The following is a 24,394-nucleotide window of genomic DNA, read 5'->3' on the forward strand; positions in this document are numbered from 1 at the left end:
TAGCCCGGAGGTAGAAGGGCTTCCAGGAACCCCAGTACCACCAAAAAAAAATGTTTAATCCTTTAAGCAAGAAATAAACATCAATACCCAAATTTGTAAGTAATTAAATATATGCTTGGAATGAAGCCTGTCAAAACTCAGTGATACTGACAGAAACAAATAAACACTTCAAAATATGAAAAATAAATACATAAATAAATCAGTCGGTTTGTATATTTAAGGTTGACAAAAGCTTGTCATATTACTATAATAATTAAGGAGTGTCCATTCAGATATACAACTTTTAGCATAATAGCAATTGATTTAATTATTTCTTTAATTCACAAAACTTCAAAAATGTCTTTTTGTAATTATTTTTTACAAATGTTTTGCAAGGTTATACATTCAGAGACTAGAGAAGGAGGGAAGAGGTCTGGCTTTTTAATTACCTGGCTAACATGTCCTTGACCTCTCTCTTTTTATATTTCTTTGTATTTCAAATGTGTTTGTATTTAATGATTTGGTATTCTGAGAACTTAAGCAATAAGGGTGGCAGAAGGCAATAAAATACATTTAAAATAAAGGTAATAAAAAAGAAAGAAAATTGAAATTTGAAAATTTCTGAACATTTAGACTGACTTGTAGTTTAGACAGTGAAACATGGCCAATGAGTGACTAAACAATATATTAATGATATTTTTCTAGATATTTAAACACCAAGATTTGATAAATAATAGCATAGTATAACTCTTAGAATTCAAACCTCAAAAATCCCAATGTTTAAAAAAAAATTTAAATGCCTATGTTAATTTTTAAACCAGGTTAAGTAGATGACTCTTGCTATGATGCATATAAGTGATATTATTTATGTGGCTGTTTGCTTTGCCCAGAAATGAAAGGCAGGATTTTAATAATACAAATAGGGAATGGAAAATATTAGAGAAAATGTGCAACGTAGGTATTTTTTTGTGGTACTGGGATGGAACGCAGGGACATTCTATTTCCAAGCTACACCTCCAGCCCTATTTTTTATTCTCTATTTTGAAACAGGGTCTCACTGAGTTGCAGAGGGCTTCACTAAGTAGCTGAGGCTGGCTGCGAACCCAGATCTTCCTGTCTCAGACTCCCAAATGCTGGAATTACAAACATGCACCACCATGTCCAACTGCAAAATGGGTATTAATTAACTTGAAATACTTATACTGGGGAAGAAAAAATAACTTGATAAAATTTCACTTTTAATGTATTCATTGCCCTGCTAGTATTTTAATACAAAATAGCATTTTCTTGGTTCAATTTTTCAGTCTATCAATGTATTTGAAAAGGGTTAGGGATACTCTTTTCCCCCCCTTGAAAGGCCACACAGGAATGAAAACAAAATGAAATAAAATGTTGACTTTTAGTAATCTTGGTCTGATCTTAAATGTGTGATATTGTATTTCATGAATTAACTTGAGGACTGTGCTATACACCTGGGGAATAAAACATCTCTGAATCTTCACTCTAGAAATAATTTTTAAAAGGGTCTATTTTTCCATCATCGCTAACACCTTCATGATTCTGGTAGTAGAAGGATGAGATTTTTATTAACTAACTCAACTCCATGAAGAGTTGAAACTAGTCAGTGTATCTGAAACACACTCTTTCGTGCTGCCAGAATACACTACTTCCTTATCAGCTACTAACAAGAGCTGCTATTTGCACATGGAGATAGTTTTATTGTATCAGGCTGATCGTTATGAGCCCGTCTGTAATAGCTTTTTTATCCGTGTGATGCAGGTAAGGAAACACATGCGTTACTCAAGCTCAGCATTCAAGGATATGCATGCACACGCCTGTCTAGCAGAACACCAGGCTACGGCAGGAGGGGTCTGTCCATCCCTCCCTTTATTCACTGAGGCCATTCCATTCTTTCCAGGTTATTGTTCCTACAATAGTTCATGCATGCCATCAAGCCTGGGTTGAACGTCTCATTCAACTCTAGGGTGACAGAGGTCATTCTGTTTTCGTGTTAACTAAATCACAGTCTCTCACAAGCCAAGGTTGCCAATTGTGTGAAATTAAAGATAGAGGTTCTTAGCTAAAGGCAACTTACACAAGGGATTGCATTGATACCTAGAAGCCGACTTCCTTTTAGAATTTTAAGTCACGTTGAAATGGAAAGGCTTGGGTAGATAGGGTCACTGCATTAATGACAAATCCACACGCGGCATTCCTTCCTAAAACCCAATACCACCCTAATCTTTCATTCTTCTGCTTTAATGCAATCATATAACTGCACAGGCTTAGTGTTTCCACCTCATTTCAAAATGCTCCCTTACATGCACAATATCTCCTTGGAGACTTTTAATCGTGTAAGAAGTGACAGGATACTTTCCCTTGGACTATAGGTTCAAAAGCAAGTGCTTTTATTTTCAGGTCATATGTGAAACAGACCGATTTCTTTAGAAAAAATAATATGGTGTCAATTCAAACCAGAGACTCACAATGGCACATTATATTGGGTCTTTTTGCAAAGTACCTGTTTAAAATAATGAGCACTTCTGGCAGCTATTCATTGAGAAATATATTAATCATGGTACTCATCATTAAATAGAATTCATCATGGGTAGAAAACAGACCAAGACTCTATGATTAAAATATGCATGGAAGTATATGATAACTTTGTGCACTTTTTTATCTTGTGTCCCAGAGTTTCCACAGGATGGCTTTCTATCTCTCACTACAATACTGTTCTCATCTGAGTGAGCTCTGCATTGACTACACTTTCCTGGTTGTATTTTTAACTGTCATTTTTGGCAATGGTGTTTAGTTGGATTGCTATTTGCCAGTTTATTTTTGGTAGATTGGATTACAGCATCCTTGTCTGTTGATTTTCTTTCCAGTTATCTATACTTTTTTTTTTTTTTGCTGTTATTGGCAGTGTTCATTCAAACAGATATCTCTCTTCTCCTACACCAGTTTAGTTCAGTCTATCTCTGTGAATAAAATAAATTGTCATGAATAAGGGGAAATTCAGTCTGGCATGTATTATTGGTATTGTGACTTGAGTGGCAGCGACTGACACTTAGAGAACAATTTATCTACCTGAATTGGACTAGACATCACTAATGCACATGGCAGATTGATTGTACAGCTTTAGTGGATGTATTCTTTATTAATGAGATTCAGTATGATTTGCTAAAAAGGCTTTTACTGGGCAGTCATTTTCTCTCCCCTTCCCCCATCTCCTTTATCCTATTTAATCTGCTAAACTATGTACCATGTTTTGAAAACGTGTTCCTCTTCTTTTATATTCAAAATACCTAGGCCTTTTTAAAATACCTGGGCACACTGAGCAGAACAAACACAAAATGAAATAAAGATTTAAATGAAATGGACTATAAAGAACAAAACCAAAGATTGAATTAAAACCTTACCAAGTTGTTAAGAAGAAATGAAAGTGAAATTACAAGTAAAAGAAGAAACAGTTCAAGCACTATAGTTGATACTCAAAGAAAACTAGTTTCTGGAAGTGAATATGTCTGTACTATAACAGAAGTTATAAAGTCTTGTGAGATTTATTTCTCTGAAAAGTATGCAATGGTTTTTATTGATCTTCCAGGATTTGGGGGCTTCAAACAGAACTCAGCAAAAATCAAGAGAAATGTCATAAACTACACAGCTCTTAAGTCTTTGCTTCACCATCCAGAGGCCACCAGGCAGGAGAGAATAATTTACACTCATTATGATCTTTTCTTCAAACACCTTAAAAGAACATAAAGATGAATCATTTCACAGTATAGTCTCACCTTGAACAAATATCCCCACTGTACGATTTTGAACCTTGAAATAGGAAGAGGATAAAAAGGACATTGCCCTCCTTCTCCTGAGAGAAGAGTCTTTGGGTGTGCTCTGATCACTAGATATTTCCCTGGTATCTTTATTTTAAATTTCTTCATTATTGTTTGTTTTTTACTAAGTCAAAAATGTCATCTCTCTCCTAAATAAAATAAAATACTAGCTGCTAATAAAAATGTTCTGCTTAATAGTAATCTAGAAAACAAGTTACTTGACAAATGATTCCTGATGATTCTTTTTACTTATTTTCAAAACAAATAGTATTTCAATTATGTTGTTATTCACAGACATTCAAACAACTTTCATATTATTTGTGAAACCGTGCAAAAAGCATCCTAGGAAATTAAGAATCCCTCCATGAGAATTCCTAAAAACTCAAGTCTCCCCATACGAACTGGATAGGTCTAAGCTACAATTACCGCATCAAACAGTATTAGACAGAAAAAGTTCTTTTCCCAAGCCAAGGGCAGATGGAGGCCATCTCTCGGCCAGCACCCCCAGAATTCTCAATTCAGAACCAAGCAGAAATATTTCAGTAGCATTTATACCATGATGCTATCTCCAGAAGAGAAACCAAACTACCAAACAGTGAAAAGAAATCATTTAGGATTTCTACTCTCATAGATAAAATTATTTTATTTTATGATTCATTATTTGTAGCTCTCTTTAGCTATCACCTAAATGTTATAACAGTTTCAGAAAAGATACATTCCAAGTAAAAGGTAAAATCTTAGCAGGTATGTGCAAAGAGGGAACATTTTCCAAGTAATTTCTTTAAAAGATCTAGAAATTTACTAATGAATTACATTATAAATTTCACATTGTAGAAGTTAATTTACTATTCCCCTAGAAAAGATATCAATAGTGCAGCAAATAACTTCAACACAATCTGACTTAACAAATGTAAAAAAGATTAAACAAATGTTTAAAATCCTACTGTGTACAAGAAACACCTTCTCTGCTTTTGAAAGTCATTTCAGTAATTAAGATCCCAAACTGTTAATTATTGCATCCTTTTGAATCTATCCACATGCCAACATTCTTATGTAATTTTATCTGTTTTTAAAATGGCACAAAAAGCCGGGCGTGGTGGCGCACACTTGTAATCCCTACGCTTGGGAGGCTGAGACAGGAGGATCGCGCAGGTTCAGAGCCAGCCTCAGCTACTCAGTGAGGCTCTCGGCAACTTAGTGAGACCCTGTCTCCAAATAAAATATAAAATAGGTCTGGGAGTGTAGCCTGGAGGTAGAAAGCCTCTGGGTCCCCATCCCCCCAAAAAAACATGGCACAAAATACATGTATAAGATGAAACAAAATTAAAAAAAAATCATAGTTGAGGACTCTGTACTTGTGTTATTTGCAAACTTATCATTTGCTTTTTTCTATATTAGCTTCTACCCTAGATGGAGGAAGAAACTTTCTGAAAAATGATCCCATATATTATTATTAATACAGACATATTATATGATGAAAAGTAAGTAATAGTAGCAGGAAATGCAGTAATAGTAATAATAATACCAATGCAACAATAATAGCAGCTACTACCTCTAATTTGCAATATTCTGGCGACTCCACTGTTGCGCTACAAGCTGCATGTCATATTTATTTCTTTTAACACCCATACAAAATGAATATTGTTTATCTTAATAAAAATTAGTAAAATATATGGGCTAAGGAACTTTTTATGGATCTCACTAAAGCTGGTAAGTGAAGGAATGTTTTCTATTTAGACACTAGGTTTCCCCCACCACAAGGCTATGCACTGCTCCATCCAAATGTACAGCAGCTCTCCAGATTTTATTCTTGCAATCCGGCAATTATCTATAGACTTATCAAGATACCTTCATACAGTGGAACGTGGTGGCATATACCTCTAATCCCAGTACAGGCTAAGAAAAGAGGGTTGCAGGTTCAAAGCCAGCTTCAACAACTTAGCTAGACCCTCAGCAACCTGGTGAGATCCTGTTTCGAAACAAAAGAATAAGGACTGGGGTGTATCTTGGAGGTAAAATGGTTCTGGGTTCAATACCCGGTGTATCCCCCCCACACACACACACACACAAATACCTTCAAACAAAAAAAATTTTGTGTGTGAATTTATTAACAAACATTATTTATGTGCCAGCCCTTGTCAAAAGATAACAAATGAACATCTCTCATGCTCATAATCAAATCTATCCATTTTCAAAGCACTTTTCCTTTTTGATAATGTCAAGCACTGTGTGGGCCTACATCTGTCTTTTATCTTGGTTCTTAAACTACAGCTCTGCCCTGAATTGGAGAGTGGGGAGTGTGGGGATCATACAGCTCTTTGAGTCAAGATCTCTGTCTCAAAAACAGAGACCACCAGGAAATTCTTCATTTCCTCTGGTTAATCTAGATGTGTGCCCTCCGTTTACTATCCAATGGGCTCAAAGTTTCAATTGTCAAAGATGAGAAAGTTCTAGAAGTCTGATATATAACACTGTCTCTACAGTCCACCGTACTCTATTCTACATTTAGACATTGCTGAGAGTAGAGCCCCCTGTTCAATGATCTTATTACAATAACAAATATTTCTTCAGATTTAAATATGTAAGCTTTTAATCTTTAAAAAAAATATTTCAAGTTCCCATAACATTTTTTTTTTCAATTTCTTAGCTACAAGTTGTCAGAAGTGGACCATGAAATTTCAACGAACGTCATTAGATCATTGGAAGCCTACTAGACATCCCCAACGTAATATGCATTAAACACAGTCTTACTTGTTCTGTCTTCTCCATCTCAGATCATGGAAATACCACCCTTTAACGTGGCTCTCACACCCCACATCCAGTTTGTCACAAATGCTGTCAATTCTACATCTAAAACATATCTCCACTTCCACCACATCTCACCCCCACCCCCAGTGCCACCGCCAGGCTCCACACCAGTCTTTCTTCTTCTCTGTGGCTCTTACAGCCTCCCAACTGGTGTATGCCTGCTTATGCCCTTACTGTTTCCCATAGCAGACACCACAGTCTGCCTTTAAATTACAGAAGCTCTTCCCAAACACTTCAACGAGTTCCCATCTCAGCCCAATTTCACCGAGTTAAAGTGGAGGTCCTGTCAGTGACCTCCAGGTCCAACAAAATTGGCCGCCTTTGCCTCTGACCTTATAACTTTCTCCAGCACACTTGCTCGGTTGTGGTCCAGCCACAGTGATGTTCTGGTGTTTCTTCTTCCTGGAAACTTATAGCCCCAGAGGGTGGCTGGGCTTCTACCCTTTCTTCTTTGTGGTCTCCACCCAAATGTAACACCTTCTGTGAGCCTTTCTCTGAACAAAGTATTCTGTTATGATGATGATTATTTTGTGTTACTGGGGGTTGAATCCAGAGGCGTTCTACCCCCTATTCTATTTTACTTTTTTTTTTTAATTTGGAAACGGGGTTTCACTACTTTGCTGAAAGTCTCACAACCATTGCTGAGGCTGACTTCAAATCTGCAATCCTCCTGTCTCAGCCTCCCAAGTATTGGGATTACAGGCATGTGCCATCAAACAGAACTAGGCAAACAACTTTAAATTGCACCGTTCTCCAATTCCTTGGCTCAATGTTCTGCACAGAATCCGACAGATTCTAACTTGCTCTGTATTTGCTGTGTGTGTGTGTGTGTGTGTGTGTGTGTGTGTGTGTGTCTATTCCTCCCTGCCCCTGCCCCAGCCACCAAGGTCAGATTGTAAATCCAATGAGGCTGAGCATTTTTCTTTACTGTTTTATCCCAGGAACCTAGAGCAAGGCTTGACTTATAATAGATGCTCAATAAATGTTCCAGAAGATACTTCAAATAGAAACAACATAGTTATGCAACACAAATAAACATCAGCCTAATAGAAAATTAAGAAGTCTCCTTGGTAATGCATTCCTTCCCTCAGTGCAGAACCACTTCATCTCCAATTCAAACATCAAAATATGCCGAGAGGTGTACTTAACCCAAATCAGAGACTAAAATGCAATTTACTAATTAAAATAATGGATTTTAAATGCTGGTCTTTTTATTTAAAAAAAAAAATCTTCCTTGTACATCTTACTCAAAGTGCTTTTACAAAGAAAAAAAAAAAAAAACAGCGATCATTCTTTCTCTGCTTCCTGGCAGGCTAGTTATATTCATACCCTTGCATGGACATGAATATTCCGTAGCGTATTTCCAAATATACATGTTACTGATAATAATTTTTAACTGGAGGCATGTGTTTTGAGCAGAGATTCATGATAGGGGTGGGGGATTGATTTACCTTCTATCAATTCACAATTAAAATTAATTTCAAGGTGATCCATACATTTATAATAAAGACATTTTCTTCTGCCTACCCCAGAGTTGGACAGAAGCCTGGGAGCCATGTTATTAGCATGCTCATGTTCTGCCCGGCTCCTTCATTTGTTACATTAGACACGTTCTCCAGGAGACGCTGCATTTTTAGTAGTAAAAATAAAAATCCCCTGACTCATTGCCTTGTTCCATCATAATTTCTTTCTCTTATCTGTGTTGTTAAACATTTTATGAAGGCCACCTTTCTTTAAAATATTGAGAGTAACCTCTAATAACCTAAATAAGAAATAGCCGTAGACATAAGACAATGGCCAAATTAGCTATAGTCATCTCTACATATTTAATACAACTTGTAAAAAAAAAAAAAAAAAAGATTACCTCACACTTTCCAGTGGGCTTCTTTGCAATCATTCAATTGCTGCCACCCTGGGCATTTGGGAGGTCCACTCTTCGCTGCAATTTCTTCTGTATCAGAAGATGTCCGTTCTCGTGCTGACGGACTGGCCCATGTGCGCCTCTGTTCTGCAAAGCCCCTCCTCTTGCCAACATCTGTCTATTTATTTCAGTTGTAGGTCAGACACTGAGCTTCTTAAAACATAAAGCCAGTGCTAGGTCCTGGGTATAATGTGCAAATAAGCAGCAATACAAATAGCTTTCCTATAGTATGAATATATCTCCGAAAGGTCTGCGAGGAGAGTCCCAGTGAGGCTACCTTAAAGGCCCTGTCTTCTACATTGACAGGTGACTGAATGGTAAACTTAAGGTCACTACCATTACAACTATAATCCTAATGCAAATAGTAAACTGGTGATTTCAGAAGATCTTAGGACACTTAGTGACTCTTACTGAAAATCCTAGGCAGAAAGACAATCACTGCTTAATCTGCATACAGGGTATCCTTAGGTACATGTTTTAACAATATTAACTTCACCATCAGCACAGAAAACAAAAACAGAGAACACCTTAATAAATTAATTCGTTTAAAATCAGCTTTGTAGATGTGGCTTCTGGCTCAATAAAGTCAGTGAGGGATAGCCAAGGAGAGTGATTGAATTTTCCCTTCTAATCATATGAGCCTATGAATAAAAACCTTCCTGTTCCTTTGGTATTATAACCAGAATTACTCCCTGTCCTGAATATCTTGTTGAGCTTTGAAAAAGACAATCCGGATGCACCATTTTAACATAAAAACAAGCAAAGCAGCTTGATTGAGGTCCTCTGAAATGACTAATAGAAAAGCGATTCGAATTAATTGCAAACACGAGAGGAAGCCAGGATTAGAGAGGGTTATGAAGACACTGTCTGCTGCTTCATTTTGCCCCTTATCAACACATTAACCTTGTTTTCTCTGCCTGAACACTAAGTCCTACAGCAAAATTAGGTCAGAAGCTCACATCTGATCAGATCAGTGGATTCAAGGCAGCCAGACCCTGCTTGCTCTAACAAGGGTGTTTCCCTGGTTTTTCCAGTGCTGGAGCGAGACCAGCTGAGGAGTGTGTCTTCACACTCCTCCCTAGCCGCTATTGTAGTACATCTAAGAGCTGAAAACAGGTTTCTGAACCTTTGTTCACTTAATTGTCTTTACCTGTGCAATGGTGCTTCAACACCCCTTTTGATAAAACATCTCTCCAAGGAAAATAAATCCAGTGAGATTAGCTATTTGTGACCAAAGGAGCTATTCATGCCGCACTGAGTGGGCATATTATTCAATTCACTAAAATGCACTTCGATAAATGTTCCCTATTTCCATAAACTCTTCTGCTACAAATCTTGTGCATGATCCCGGAAACCAAGCGTATCTGAAGAGGATTTATGGTAAGGTTAACATTTGTCTAGTGAACGCTCTCAGCATAATTACATCTTTGGGTGAAGAAATCATTTAAAATATTAAGCAACTCATAACTTTGGTATCATAGCCATTTGATTTGGGGGGGAGCAATGTTAGTTAAAGAAGGCAAATGTTACTTTTTCTTTTTGTCATATTTGTTCCTCTTGGTGCAAAGGATAGACTTTAGTGGTCTTTGGGTTCTCTGCCTAACTGAAATTCTGAATCCCTCAAATACAAACAGCTTTCAAGTATATGTACTATTATGCAACTGCACATATTTTAAAGTAGATGTAAGTAATCTAATTCCATTTCTGACTGTCATTCTTAAAGAGGAAATATAACCTCATATGGATCCCTTGAGGGCATCCATAGGGAATAGAGTCTTGCTAATAAGCCTAAGTAGTCCTCTGTGTCATAAACACTTTGCCAAAATCTAGAACTGTCTTCCAGTCGCAATGTTTAGGGAAGTTTTACTAATGTAGCATTTGTTTCATTAAGGGAAAAAAATCCAGCCCCTTCCTATAGTTGATATTATGCTTGGAAAGATATGTACTAGAAGCCAATTTTCGTATTGTGTTTAATTTAAGGAGTGTTTCCTATGTTGTTTCCAAAGCGCTATAGCTAATAACAAAATAAGATGGCACAGGGACTAATTCTGCAGATTTCAGCAAGAAAAAGTTAGCTTGAATTATATCCTAGAACCTAATCACACTTTTGGTGTATTGACTGATTTCATCTTCTTCAGTAAGAATCCTTTTCTGATGGCGTAAACAAGCCACTGCCTGTGAGCAGCAAACCTCCAAGGGAGAACTAAGTTCCCTGGTCCATGCAGGTCCTGCTTTACAGGTTGTCTGTGGCCAGACTCTGTTCTTATTGGTCACCTGCCTTCTTCCGATTGGCTGGTCCCTTAGCCACACCCATGACTAAACCTTGACTGTCTTTTCTGTTTTTAACTCATATGACACATGAGGATTTAGAAGTCAATCTAGAAAGAGGTCACTTTTTGGAAGCTCTGGATTTTGCAGGTTTATTTTTTTAGAAGCCTTTTGTTGTTTTTTTTTAGTGAAAACTAAATCTCATTTAACAGCACCTAGACAAAAACATGAGGATTTTTAAAAGCAGAAAGGATAAGCCATGAAAGAATTGTTACATTCTCCATTAATTTTTTTCTCCTCTAAATCATTTTCTCCTTCTTTCTCACCAAATGTTATTCAAATCTGTTAAGAAAAACATTAGCAGCATCGCTTTTTATTTATTTAGTATTCTTCACACAGATGGAAGTAAAAGTACAAGAAAGTGAATTTCTTTCACTTTCCTTACAAAGGGGCCTCGAGGTAGCTTTTAAAATAAGGGATTGGGCCTGGCGTGGTGGCGCATGCTTGCAATCCCAGCATTCGGAGCAGCAGAGATGGGAGGATCCAGGTTCGCAGACATCCTCAGCTACCTCATGAGGCTCATCGCAACTCAATGATACCCAGCTTCAAAATTAAAAAGACTAAAAATTAGGGCCAGGGGTGTAGCTCGGAGGTACAGTGCCCCTGAGTTCCATCCCCGGTACCACAAAAATAAATAAATAAATAAATAAACAAACAAAGAAACAAACAAATAAATAAATAAAAATAAGGGGTTGGGCTCAGCACGCCTTAGTGGCAGAGATGGCTGGGGAAGTGATGAGGATATTCTTTTTCTAGGAGCTCAGTGTTTTAAGCTTCCCAGCTTCAGCACAAAAGGCGTTTCAGCACATATGTGATCCAGAAGGTCAATCATATGAAATCCTATTTCCATTTTTTAAGCAATCCTTGGCAGTCTGCACATTTCTGAAATTGCAACTGGCATATTTCACAGAGAATTACCATCAATGCCCGTTCAAGGTCAAACACACTTCATCTTTAGTATTTTGGCATTTATAGCCTATATATTAAAATTATAGTGTGTATTGTAAAAGGCATTCAGAAGACCCATTAAGTAATTTTAATTAATTAGGCCACGTTCATTAACGCCACATTGAATATTCTTTACTTGACAGAAATTGCATGGTTAAAAATATTAAAATACATGTTAAATTTAGATGTGGGTGCTGTGCATCCATCACCCTCCATCTCTGAAACCCCCTGCAATACTTTTTTTTTAATCAACTAGACTCTTGCTTTGAACATTCTAAAAAGATTAAAAATACTCTTCTTATTAGAGAAGCTGAAGCAATTTAAAAAATGTAAATACTATATTTTTTTTAAATTTTCAGAACCCGGGGCACTGGTCACAATGTGAGTACAGTAAAATTGAATTTGGGCACTACTCTAGATACTGAGAGTGTACTGCTTGAGCTGTCACAGCCAGCCTTGGGACAAGACTGGGCGGGCGCGAGGTCTTTAGTCTCCTCCTGTCCAGCTATAAACTCTCTGCTTTCTCTCACTCTTCTCTCTCCAACTGCCTCCTCCAGCAATATCCAGAGACGTTTATGCCCTCATGCTGTACATGGGCCTTGCTTCTGGGAAAAGAAAGACACAACGGAAGTTGCAATAGCTTTGGGAGCTCCACTAGAAATCTGATCCTTCCGGAGATAGTTATACTCTAAATCAGAATTTCAGAAACAGGTTTGTGGGAGGGGAGAATAAAAAAGAACAGGGAACAGTTAAAGATAACGAGGCACATGCCACATCTTAGTATTCCTAGTGCCTGTGAACAATTACAAGCCCAGTGATAAAATGTTGTTTAAGATATGACTGACCTCACTCGGGTTGGGGGATATACCCATTACTATCTTCTATCTAGGCACCTGGCTGTTTTAACATTACATCTGAGTCTCTCCCTGCGTTTGTTTCATTTGTTTGTTTATACTGGAGATTGAACCCAGGGCCATTGGACCTCCAAGCTTACCCCCTTATTTTTATTTTGAAACAGAGTCTCCCAAAGTTGTTGAGGCTGACCTCCAATCTGTGTCGTCCTGACTCAGCCTCCTAGGTCCTGAGATTGTAGGTGTGCTGTGGTCATCTTTGGAGTGAAGCCTGAGTGTGAGCCCCTCCAGTGAGGGAGGCCATTGCTGTGTGTAATTGCGCTGAGGCCTGGCTTGCCCCTGGAGGACTTCCCCAACACACTGTTTCCCTTCCATGGCTGGTAATGAGCCGCAGGCTCCTGCTCTCCCTCCCATTCTTTAACTTCAGCTGTACTGAAGCTTCTGGAGGGCAGGAAAACAAGACTGTTCAGAAGTCCTGTCCCTCTGTCTCTTTCTTCAGCTAGATACTCCCGGGTGCTTTTGTTTTTCCACCCATTTTACTTTCATAGTTTGGCTGATTTAAGTTTATCCTAGCGGCTTTAGAAAAATCAGGTTTGAAGGCCTTCATGTGCTGTTTCTAATCCTTCATCCATTCATCATCCCTTCATCCCTCTGCTGAGGCACCATTTTCTTTTTGAATGGCTGAACTGTCTCTTTTCCTCCCAAGATCCCGCTCTTCCCACCTACTTAAAGGCATCCTCCCAGTAAATTTTTCCCTTTTCTAAATCATTAATTTTCCCTTTCTATGGTAATTATTTACATAAACATTTTATTTTATTTTTGTGGTACTGGGGATGGAACTCCAGGGCTTTCTACCTCCGGGCTACATTCCCAGACCTATTTTATATTTTATTTTGAAATAGGGTCTCACTAAGCTGCTGAGAGCTTCACCAAGTAGCTGAAGCTGGCTTCAAATTTGCATGATCCTCCTGTCTCAGCCTCCCAAGTGTGGAATTACAAGCCTGTACTACCAAACTCGGCTTTACGTCAACATTTTAAAAATGTGAGTTTTCTCTCTCCTTACTAGAACGATGACCAAAACAACACCATACATCACTTTGTCCCTCCAACTACTCTACAAGCTTTTTAAATATTATAACTTTGAAAGTCCTCAAAAGAGTTCTTTACATTTTACTTCAATTTTCTTATTTTCTCATGAACATTATTCTATTGGATGTTGTCCCCAGCTTTCTAATAAAACTGATATTAACACTGATATAGTAAAAGGCAATGGTCAGCTCTCAGGCTTCCATATAGTTGATCACCAGCAAAATCTCTCTTCTTCAGTCATTTTATTTTTTGTATTTATTTATTTATTTATTTATTTATTTATTTATTTATTTATTTACTTATTTTGGTGGTACTGGGATTCCCGGAAACGCTTCTACCTCCGGGCTATACTCCCAGACCTATTTTATATTTTTATTTGGAAATAGGGTCTCTTAAGCCTCAGGAAGGCTGGCTTAGAACCAGCGTGATCCTCCTGTCTCCGCCTCCCAAGCGTGGGGATTACAAAGGTGCGCTACCATGCCCAGCTTCTTCAATCATTTTAGACACTGCAGGTGGAGACAAAATTCTCCTTTGTGGTTCTTTGTTCAATGAGCTGCACTTACCAAATGCTTCTAAGGTTTTTATCATGGAAGCAATGAGATGATTCAAGAAACAGCCCTGGGTTTCTTCCTCCTCTCTATCTAAATGTACACCCCAGACGTGCTCATTCAGGCTCACAGCTGTGACGATCTATAGAACATGACTCTCACTTCTGCACTTCCAGTTTTGAACTCTACCATAAGTCCCAAATCTTTTACCAGCAATGTGTTCAGAATCTCCATTATGGTACTTAAAGAGCTTCACACAACTGGCATAAAAGAGTAAGCTCCAGCTCCGCACCATTTATCATGATCCTCCTTCCGTCTTTGCCATTTTATTAAATGGAAGCATCATTGCTCTAGTTTAAGCATAAAATAAAATAAAATAGAAAACAACACAACAAACCTTTAATTACTTCCTTTTACTCATGTGTAGCCATCAATCAGAGAACTGTATGTTGCCCATACTTTGATGGTTTTATACCAACTTTACTGTTACCATCCTTGTCCAAACCACCACCCATCAGTTCTTACCAGTTAGCACATAATAGGACATTTACTTCCTCCTGCTTTTCACTCTGTTCTCAAGGCAGAGGAGATGGATTTTATCTTCTGTTTAAGGGGTGACATGGAAGTAAATATCCCCAGATCATTTGGGACTTCTTCAACACAATGTACGATGAGCTATCCTTCCTTCTGTGTTTTATAAGATAATTCTGGAAAGTATTGTCTTATTAATCTCCTAGGGACCAACTCAAAGTTCACGTACCTACATTTCCTAGACCTCAGTTACTCTGTAGTGGCGGGATTTTGTTTGTCTCTCCCTATCTAAGTTTCTGTTCTGCGCACTTTGAACTTTAGGCTTTCTTTACATTGTTCTTTATGCCCCTTCTACACAAGGCAGTTAACCAACTAAAATTAGGCTTTTTTGTTATAAAATCTATAAATCATTATATAGAAAACCGCTAAGGAATGATCCAGCAGATAATTTTTATATAGGCCTATTTTTTAAAAAAATCAGTATTTTGTTTCCATGTTAAAATTAGGAAAACTTTAGGCTGTAAAACTGGTTATTAGAAATCATGTCAAATGTATTTTATGTTCTGAATTTAAAAAAAACTCAGAATCAAAACCAAAGTAAAATGTCCTGATACACAAATAAGTCTATCAGAATACTTTACAGAAAAAATTAAGGGTATTTAGTATGATTCAAAATAAAATTAGATAGAAATAAAAACTAACATAGTCCTCAACAATAAATAAACTAATTTTAAAGACCAACATGTATAATTGGAAAAAATTATCATGTATGCAATTTTATTGTTTTTTAAATTATTTATTTATTTTTTATTTTTTTATTTTTTGGTGGTACTGAGGGTGGAACCCAGAGGCTTTCTACTTCCGGCTATACTCCCAGACCTATTTTATATTTTACTTGGAAACAGGGTCTCACTAAGTTGCTGAGAGCCTCACTAAGTAGCTGAGGCTGGCTTTGAACCTGTGCGATTCTCCTGTCTCAGCCTCCCAAGCGCAGGGATTACAAGCGTGCGCTACCACGCCGGGCTATGTATGCAATTTTAAATCTGAGTATGGTGGCACATGCTTGTAATCCCAATACTTGGAAAGCTGAGACAGGTGGAACATAGGTTCATGGCCAGCCTTCACAACTTAGGCCCTCTGCAACTTAGTAATACCCTATTTTCAAATAAATAATAAATTTGGGCTGGGGAATGTAGCTCAGAGCTAGAATGTCCCTGGTTTCAATCCTCAGTACCATACACACACACATAAAAAATGAATGAATGAATGAATGAATGAGCAATTTTACAAATAATATAGACCTGGAAAAAGAATAATTTCCATATTAATTTTCCAGAGGAAAGAGAGTACACTTTCAAAACAGTTTTACACAGTACTTCTTACTAGTTTGTGATTTCCAAATTTCTTTCAATCTCTCTCTCTCTCTCTCTCTCTCTCTCTCTCTCTCTCTCTCTCTCTTATAAAAAGGAGCAGTGTAACCTTATTCCTTTCTTTATGAGCACAAATAGTTCATCATAAGTGAATATTTTCTTTTCCTTTATGTCATAATACTCATGAAGCAAAATATCAATGCCAGTTTAGATGAATAGTTTGGCATGACCTATCAAAACATTTTAACTCTTATTATTCAGTTACCTAAATAATCCATAGAATTATCTCCTTTATTTTGGAATTTCCTCTTTGGTAACCAGATTCCAGTAAAGAATCAGGACTCCTGTTAAGTACCACATATACCACTGGAAAGCACAAACATTAGAAAACACTCTTTTGTAAAATCAAGAGATGTGTACCATTTTCTTGGTGTTAGCGCCCCAGGAAGTTTAACCTTCATTTGGAAGGTGGCACCCTGGGGCTCATTAACTTGTAGGTGGTGTGTTTTGTACCATGAAAGTAATTCATTTGAACAAACCTGGGGCACTCAGTACCAAACAAGAGATGCAATAGCCATAAAATTGAGCACAAAGAGTACACGCTGAAGAGTCCACTGCCTTCAGAAGCCACATTCATCTAGTTATTGATGCATCTTGGTCATATTCCAGAAAGATGAACTTCACGTTAAGAACTATACACATGGGCCATTAAAGGTGGAGATTTTCATCAAACTTTGCCTGTTAAAGTGTTTATGTATTCCCTTGTGCTTTTATCAAGAGATTGTTGAGCATGAGCTTTTATGGAGAGGAAATTGAATTCTTTCCCCAGCCCATCTGTACCTCCATATGCACAGCGCACAAGTGAATCACTTTTGTTAACTAAGGCAAGGACCCTGTCAGCAGACTGGACGGTGTCCTTGTTACTGTTAAATCTCCACTGTCATCTCACCTCATCAAGTCTGGCTACCTCTGACAAGCCCCTTCTTGACCAAGCAACACCATCGCAGCCTCGGCCACTCACAGATTTCCTCATGTACCCAGAGCTTAGGATATTTTATAAATAATTACCGCTTGATTGCTTCTTCCTGCCTCCTGCGCTTTTCATTCTTCTCCTTCAGATAGGCCAGATTGGTTTCGTTTCTCAAGCGATCGTTCTCGCGTGCAATGTCGGATGCATTCTGAATCACTAGGCCATCGTAGGCCTTCATCCCCATGTCTTCAATGTACTGGAGAAAGGCATCCAATGGGTCTTCCTCGGGATTAGCACTCATCATCTTGGAGGGGAGCATGTAAAAGGAACTTCCTGCAGGAGAAGAAGGCATCACACCTTTAGCATGGGAGAGAGAAGAGCCAAGAGCTCCTTATTGTCCTTGGCATGTGGCAGCCTAAATCTCTCTTGAATATGGTGGACTCTATTTGAAGGAAGTGTCTTTTTAGAAATTTCAAACTATTGGAATATTCGAATGGAGTACTTGAAGTAATGCCAAAGGAATATCACCTGAGGATCAAACACTCTCTCAGAGCAGAAGAAACATTAGTGGGAGAGGACAAAAGGTCCTGGAAGGGGAGGTAATACAAAATTTAAAATGCTGTGCATGGAGATAAGCATTTGGCTTACATAATTAGTAGTGATTTTTTTTTTTGTATCTCAAAAACATTGTCTTCTTGCTGAGCTTGGTGATGAATACTTTTATAACGCCAGTACTTGAGAGGCTAAGACAAATAGGAGGATCGCATGTTCACAGCAAGCCTCAGGTACTTAGTGAAGCTTGTATCAAAATAAAGAATAGAAACAGGGCTGGGAGTGTAGGTCAGAGGTAAAATACCCCTGGGCTCAATCCTCAGTAATGCAAAAAATAAGTATTCTTGTACAATAAGATATATCAGATCTGAATTTCATTATTCATTGTCATAAGGAATTTTCTCTGTGCAATTTCAAATAACATAGTAAAATTGTTTGAGACAAACTTTTGTATTAACTACTTTCCTTAAAATTCAAAAATTAATTACATATTCTGTCAAGCTTCTACATTTGAAAGAAAACATGACTTTTGACTTTCTAAGATTGGCTGAAGCTAGAAAGAAAATAAAGGGGTAAAGAGACTTCAGATGCATAAAGAGGCAAACTAAGAGAATAGTGGAAAAGGATTGGTAGAGGGTGATGGGAAAGGTAAAAAGGAGAAATGTTGAAAGAAACAGTTGGAATAATGTTATTTACATGTATGAAGTTATCACCAATCTGACTAACATGGAGAGAGGAGGGGGAGCTGGTGTGATGAGCAAGGGAATTACACCAACTGGTAGGTGCCTATATGTGTGTATCACTTTGAGTCCCATGGTATGAACACCATGCACTAGTAAAAGCATTAAAAACACAACAAATGAAATTTGTAAATCTGAATTATTCATATGTAATATAGCAGCAATTAAGGAATGACTTTTCTAATATAATTTGTATAGGGAATAATCTCCTTGGATCCTCTATAATTTTCTATAATGGTCTTCCATAATGGCTTCATACCATAACTTCCTAGGACTCAAGTATTATAGATAACCAGGGCCACATTTATCCTGACCATACTGATAACTCAAGCCATGATAATGTATTATATTATTGCCATGTGAAGGTTTAAAGCTTAAGCCACAAAATGGATTACTAAAAAATTAACACCAAATCAAATCAAAGCCATATAAAAAATTTAAATGAAATTTCAGCCATTACATATTATATTTACCCATAAAATGATGGTAATAATAATTTCTACTGCCTGCTAAGGTGAAGATTAAGAGAGGTTAGGACCAGACTATAAAGAATTTAAGACAGAGTTAAAAATAGTATCCATGTAAATTTAATTAATACCATAATATTGAATGGGAAGAAGATTGGGAGAAATAGTAATGTTAAATGAACATATATGAGTGGATGGGATGGATGGATGGATGGATGGATGGGAGAGCAGGCAAGCAGGTTATGAAAATCAGCTTGCATTGAAGAGAAGATTTTTAAAATTATTAAAGGCAGAGTTTAAAGGAATTTTGCTTTAATCAATAAAAAAGAAAAAAACTTAAATGAATTCTATCAAATAAAAATTTTACTCTTGTAGCTTAATAAAACCTTCTGCCTTCTTTTGCATATTTACTGTGGTAAACAAAATAAATGAATCAGATTTTAAAGAGCCAAACCAATTAACAAAAAGGAAAAACTGTCCATTTAAAAGTTGTATATTATCTTACACCTTTTACTACTTCAGAGTCTTAGCAATGTGTCCTGAAAATAATAGTAAAGCACTTTAATTTAAAAGACCCAGACCCTAATTTTTGTATTACTAATCATCTTAACACTAGACTTCTTACAAGTATAATCATGTTTCTTGATCTGGCTCAGAGCTGTGGAAATTTCACTTCTTATCAGAGTTTATTAGCATTTCAGCTGCCAGTGAACCCATATTTGAAGCTCACCCTGAATTTAGGGATTTTCTTCCCAATCTAAGACATTTTTGAAACTGGAGGCTACAGTTGTGTGCAGACTTATGATTTTTATGTTAATTTTTCATTACCTTTTGTTTAATTTTAAGCCCTAGTGGGATAAAAATGAAATGTTCTTTTAATTCCAACTATTTAATGCAATTGAATTGTATTTTAATATCAGTCCACTAGATTAGACTCTTAAGTAAGTGGTGGACACAGAGAGAAAGGGGAAATTGCTATTACAAATGACTGGGATTTCAAGGGAGAGGGGACAAGAGAATATTTCTCCAAGAGCTAAAACATTGTCATCACAGAGAATTTACTTTTACTACAGACTTCAGCACTTGATGTGCCTCAATTTAAAAAAAATGAAAAAAATCAAGCTAAGCCATTATTACAAGGATACTAGAGATAATACCTTGCTTGCCCTGGTCGTTTGAGTTGGCTGGTCTTTTACTTCTTTTATTTTTATTAAGTTTTATTTACATACTTTGGTGCATTGTAACCATATATCATATGGAAGCTTAATGTGATAGCAAAATATATGCATACAACGACTGTACATTTTCCTCCTGATCTCCCTGTTCCCTGTACCTCTTCATCCATAATATTGAAATTGGTGTTGGTACCTTTGCAAATGGACGTAGGATTGTTTTAACTGTTGCTTTTACCAACTATTTCCTTGCCTTCCCTTCCTCCCTCCCTCAGTCCCCTTCTTCCACTGACCTACTGGTATCTCTTCTCATATATTTGAAGTCTTTTGTTTTCTAATTTCTCTTTAGCTTCCAAATATCAGAAGAAAAGATATGATCCTTCACTTTCATAGACTAGCTAATCTCACCTAAATAAATAATATTATTACAAAACATTCTATGGAAGTTTATGTTTATTTAAATGAATATCCTTTTGTGTGTGCTGGGCAGTGAACATGAAGGAATTCTACCTCCAACTTACACCCCTAGTTATATTTTATATTTTTTTACTTTTTTACTTTTTTATTTTTTTTTACTTTTAAACAGGGTCTCCCTAAGTTGCTTAAAGCCTCATTATGTTGCTGGGGATGGCAATCCTCCTATCTCAGCCTCCCAAGTACTGGGGTTGTGGGTATGCACCACCATGTTTGGCTGAGTTGGAATTTTTGAGATGAAAATCAATCATAAGATATAGTAAAACTTAACAGTATGGAACTGAGATGATTCTAGACAAATATTCAATCTTATGAATATTTGTTTATTCACACATTTTTCAAGTGCCTATTGAGAACCAGGCACTAAGGAATATATGTAGATGTCTACACTGCAGGGTCAGTGTAAAAGCATTATAAATCACATTGTGTGTGATTAGGTAGCTGATTTAGGTGAAACTCAGCAGTTGGTCTGATGTATTTCATTTTTACCATTTTTGAGCATAAACAAGAAATACTTTTCAACGATTACATGCTGTCTTCAAAAATGGGCTAGGACCCATTTATTACTTAAACATCACACTTTTCTGTTTACTCATCCACATGCAAAAGGTAGTTTGGGATGTAAGGAAGGCTTGGAAGTAACCCAGGCACCAATGAGAAGCCTTGCAGTATGGCCTAACAATCTCCAAGAAGGAGCTTCTGGGTCAATGGTTTTGTGTTCATTATTAAACATCTTTAAACTCTAATTTTTACATTTTGAGAAAAATAGTGGTTGAGATAGTTATGTTGCCAGGATTCACTAAAAAAATGCATACAAGTGTTCAGAAAACATGATCATAATTATTAGTCAGAAACGTACTTGTTAGACATGTTTCCCAATTCCTAATTGTCGACAAGATTATTTTATATCTCCTTGATAAACATAATTTGTTTGAAACATGGGTGAGTAAACTATTTAATATAATTCGACTTTAATCACAGATGTGCAAATGGAGGTCAAGATAGGCGTGAATACATTTCCCCATCAACCAAATGCTTGTGGTCAAAGGATGTATCTATTGTCCTCTAATGTTTTAGAAAATAAGGGTATTGGGACTTATAGTCAACAAATTCCATAGGATTCCACTGTTCTAGCCCAAGAGGATTTCTGAATTGAACATTGAGAGAAAAGATTTATGGCCTCGCTAAAGAAAAACAAATCTCATGTTAATTGTCAACTTCATTACCATTTGATTCAGCGAGAGTCCGCAAAATAAGATCCTAAGTTCCTTTGTCTCAGAAATGTGGATTTATGGCTAGGATGGGTAGTGATTAAGATTTGTTCTATACCACTAAAGATTTGGCTATAGTTTGACTGATTGATATTAAACCAGGCCCATTTTTGCCCCTCAAATGGAAATCCTGCATACAAGTATCTCACAAAAACTCTTGTTTAGCACCTATATTTTTCTGCCCTTTAGAAGACTCTATTTATTAAGAGGTAAATGGGGTCTTCGTATGCATGTGGCATATAAGATATATCTCCATGAATAAGAGTCTACCCTACTATACCTCTAATTACTGCATGAGAGAGATAGTGAGAACAGAGTGGGATATTGGATAACATTTGCTTTTTAATGGTCAACCCTTAATTCAACTAGTATGTGTATAGCCATTTTTTTTTTTTTTTGCTCAAAACAAATTAGATTTTAACCACACCTACTTACCGTCTTAACACATGAGTCTTAACACATTTAAAATCATGTCAGGAACTTTCCTTGGGGAAAGACCTAAAGTGACTAAGTCAAAATCTCCAGAAAATGCGCTGATAACTTCCTATGGTCACTTTATGCCTTTCTCCACTGCTGTATTCTGCATTCATGAGATTCCTTTTGTTTAATTATTAGCTTAAACCATGTTCATTCTTATAAAAGCTACTAATATTGGCTTAAATCCAACTAGATAACTAATTGTTCAGCTGTTTTGTTTTCTTTTATTATGTTCTTTTGCTTCATTATTTATATCCTGTTTGACACACCCTTCACAAAATTACTTTGTATAATATTGTGACACTACCTGAAATTTGAAATTTCACCCAACCCATCTAAGATGCATCAATTTAAATTGTTGGGATCCTTATTACATTCAAAACACTAAGTATAATGACCCTGTATTAACAACTTTATTATTTTATTTTGTGCGAACTCTCATTGTCCTTTCTCAATGTTGAAAACTAGAACCGAAAGTGACATTTTTATAAGATTTTCCACAGAAATAAAACTATCCATTTCACATACATGTGGAGTGTAAATTAAATATGTCAAAATGGAATCTCTAGGAACATAAAGTTATAAATTAACTTCCTTTTTTTCTTTTTCTATAGCTAATTCTTCTATCCAGAAGCTAAGGTACCTCATGATCCTTTAGTGTTAAAGTGAAAAATGAAGAGCATTGTTAAGAAATGTGTGAATGGAAAAAAATTAACTAAGATTATATGGAATATGTAGGATTTGTCATTTGAAGTCTCCGTTGAACATAGTCTCAACCTACAGAAGAAATTCAAAGTGGAACCCATTCATGTCAAGGTTGAGTTTCCACATGGCATAGAAGGCTTTTGATTAGCTACAGGCTGGTGTTATAAAAGGATATAGAGAAAGAGTCACATAAATATTCAGCCTGCCAGCTTCCCTCATATATATGTTTAAGCATTTCTCTTTCCTTTGCTTAAAATTCAGAACAAATTCCTCCATGAGTGAATTTCATGTATTGTGATATCAAACACCCCAGCTCACTGACACTGCTGAAGGTGAATATGCACACAGACTTGTCAGGCAGAACCTTAGGGTGGACCTTGTGCTTTCATTTACCAAAAGCATCTTCTACATTTACTAGCATTATCCGAGTCAACTAGTCTACTAGCCTCACGAACACTGCCTTCCTTTTTTTCTTAAAGTGTTTACCCCAAATTTTTTAAATGAAGCTGTTCTTTATATGAAACTTTTATTTTCCAGACACAAAGTCCTGATGACTCCCTGAATCTGGACATTTTTCCACCTGTACTGTATGACAGAGGAGGAAAGCCTCTGGTTTGGGAAAAAATTGCTTGAGTTTCCATGAAAAGATTCCTAAATTTTAGGCCACGGTTAACTATGCCAGATAATCTCATGAACTAGATAAGTAAAAATATATTTTGTGCTAATATTGTAATGCTATTTGAGATAAACATGAAAAGCAAAGTAAATATGAGGGAAGATACTTTCTGATCAAAGCCTAGACATTTCCCGTGTACTTTACACTTACGTTTTTATTTTATTTGTAGATGGGAGGTTTTCTAGTTACCATCATTTATATATCTCTGTGGATTTCAAACAACACCCAGTGTGATGCCATGAGAAAGTTATTAGAATTTGAATTATTAACATTTAATTTTCCCTCCCACTCCAATCATTGAAAGTTGAAACAGAGAATCCTATTATACCTGTTAGTATCAATCCAATAAAAGTTTCCCAAGGGAAATTTGGCAATTTGGGCAGGAGAGAAGAATCTTTTAAAAATTTTTGCATGCATTTAGACATATTTGAAAACACACTGTGAGTAAAAACACCAGTATTTAGGTAATCAAGCTTCACATATATATGTAAAATATGTATGCAAATTACTATCTAAATTTTGCTGACTTCATATCAGTGAGACCAAATGAACAGACCAGATAGACTGGTTATAACCCATGACTCATGGAAACCAGGTCAAAATTGTTTTTCTTATAAAATCTTATAATCTGTCAAACATTAGCCCCATAATTCCACTTTGAATGGGCTTGAAATCTTTTTCCCA

General features: G+C 36.6%; 1 protein-coding gene across 2 annotated transcripts in view; it reads right to left on the bottom strand.

Annotated features, from left to right (window-relative positions):
- Positions 1-17,495, bottom strand: part of NYAP2 (neuronal tyrosine-phosphorylated phosphoinositide-3-kinase adaptor 2) — a gene marked incomplete at both ends in the record, with an annotated part of 293,502 nt that extends 276,007 nt beyond the window's left edge. For both annotated transcript variants that reach the window (XM_080689004.1, XM_080689005.1), the window contains one exon: positions 17,275-17,495. In XM_080689004.1, the coding sequence (XP_080545130.1) occupies positions 17,275-17,495 (221 nt within the window). The remainder of the gene's footprint in view (positions 1-17,274) is intronic.
- Positions 17,496-24,394: the final 6,899 nt, after the last annotated feature.

This window comes from Muscardinus avellanarius, assembly GCF_963383645.1.
Source record: "Muscardinus avellanarius genome assembly, chromosome: 2".
Lineage (NCBI taxonomy): Eukaryota > Metazoa > Chordata > Mammalia > Rodentia > Gliridae > Muscardinus > Muscardinus avellanarius.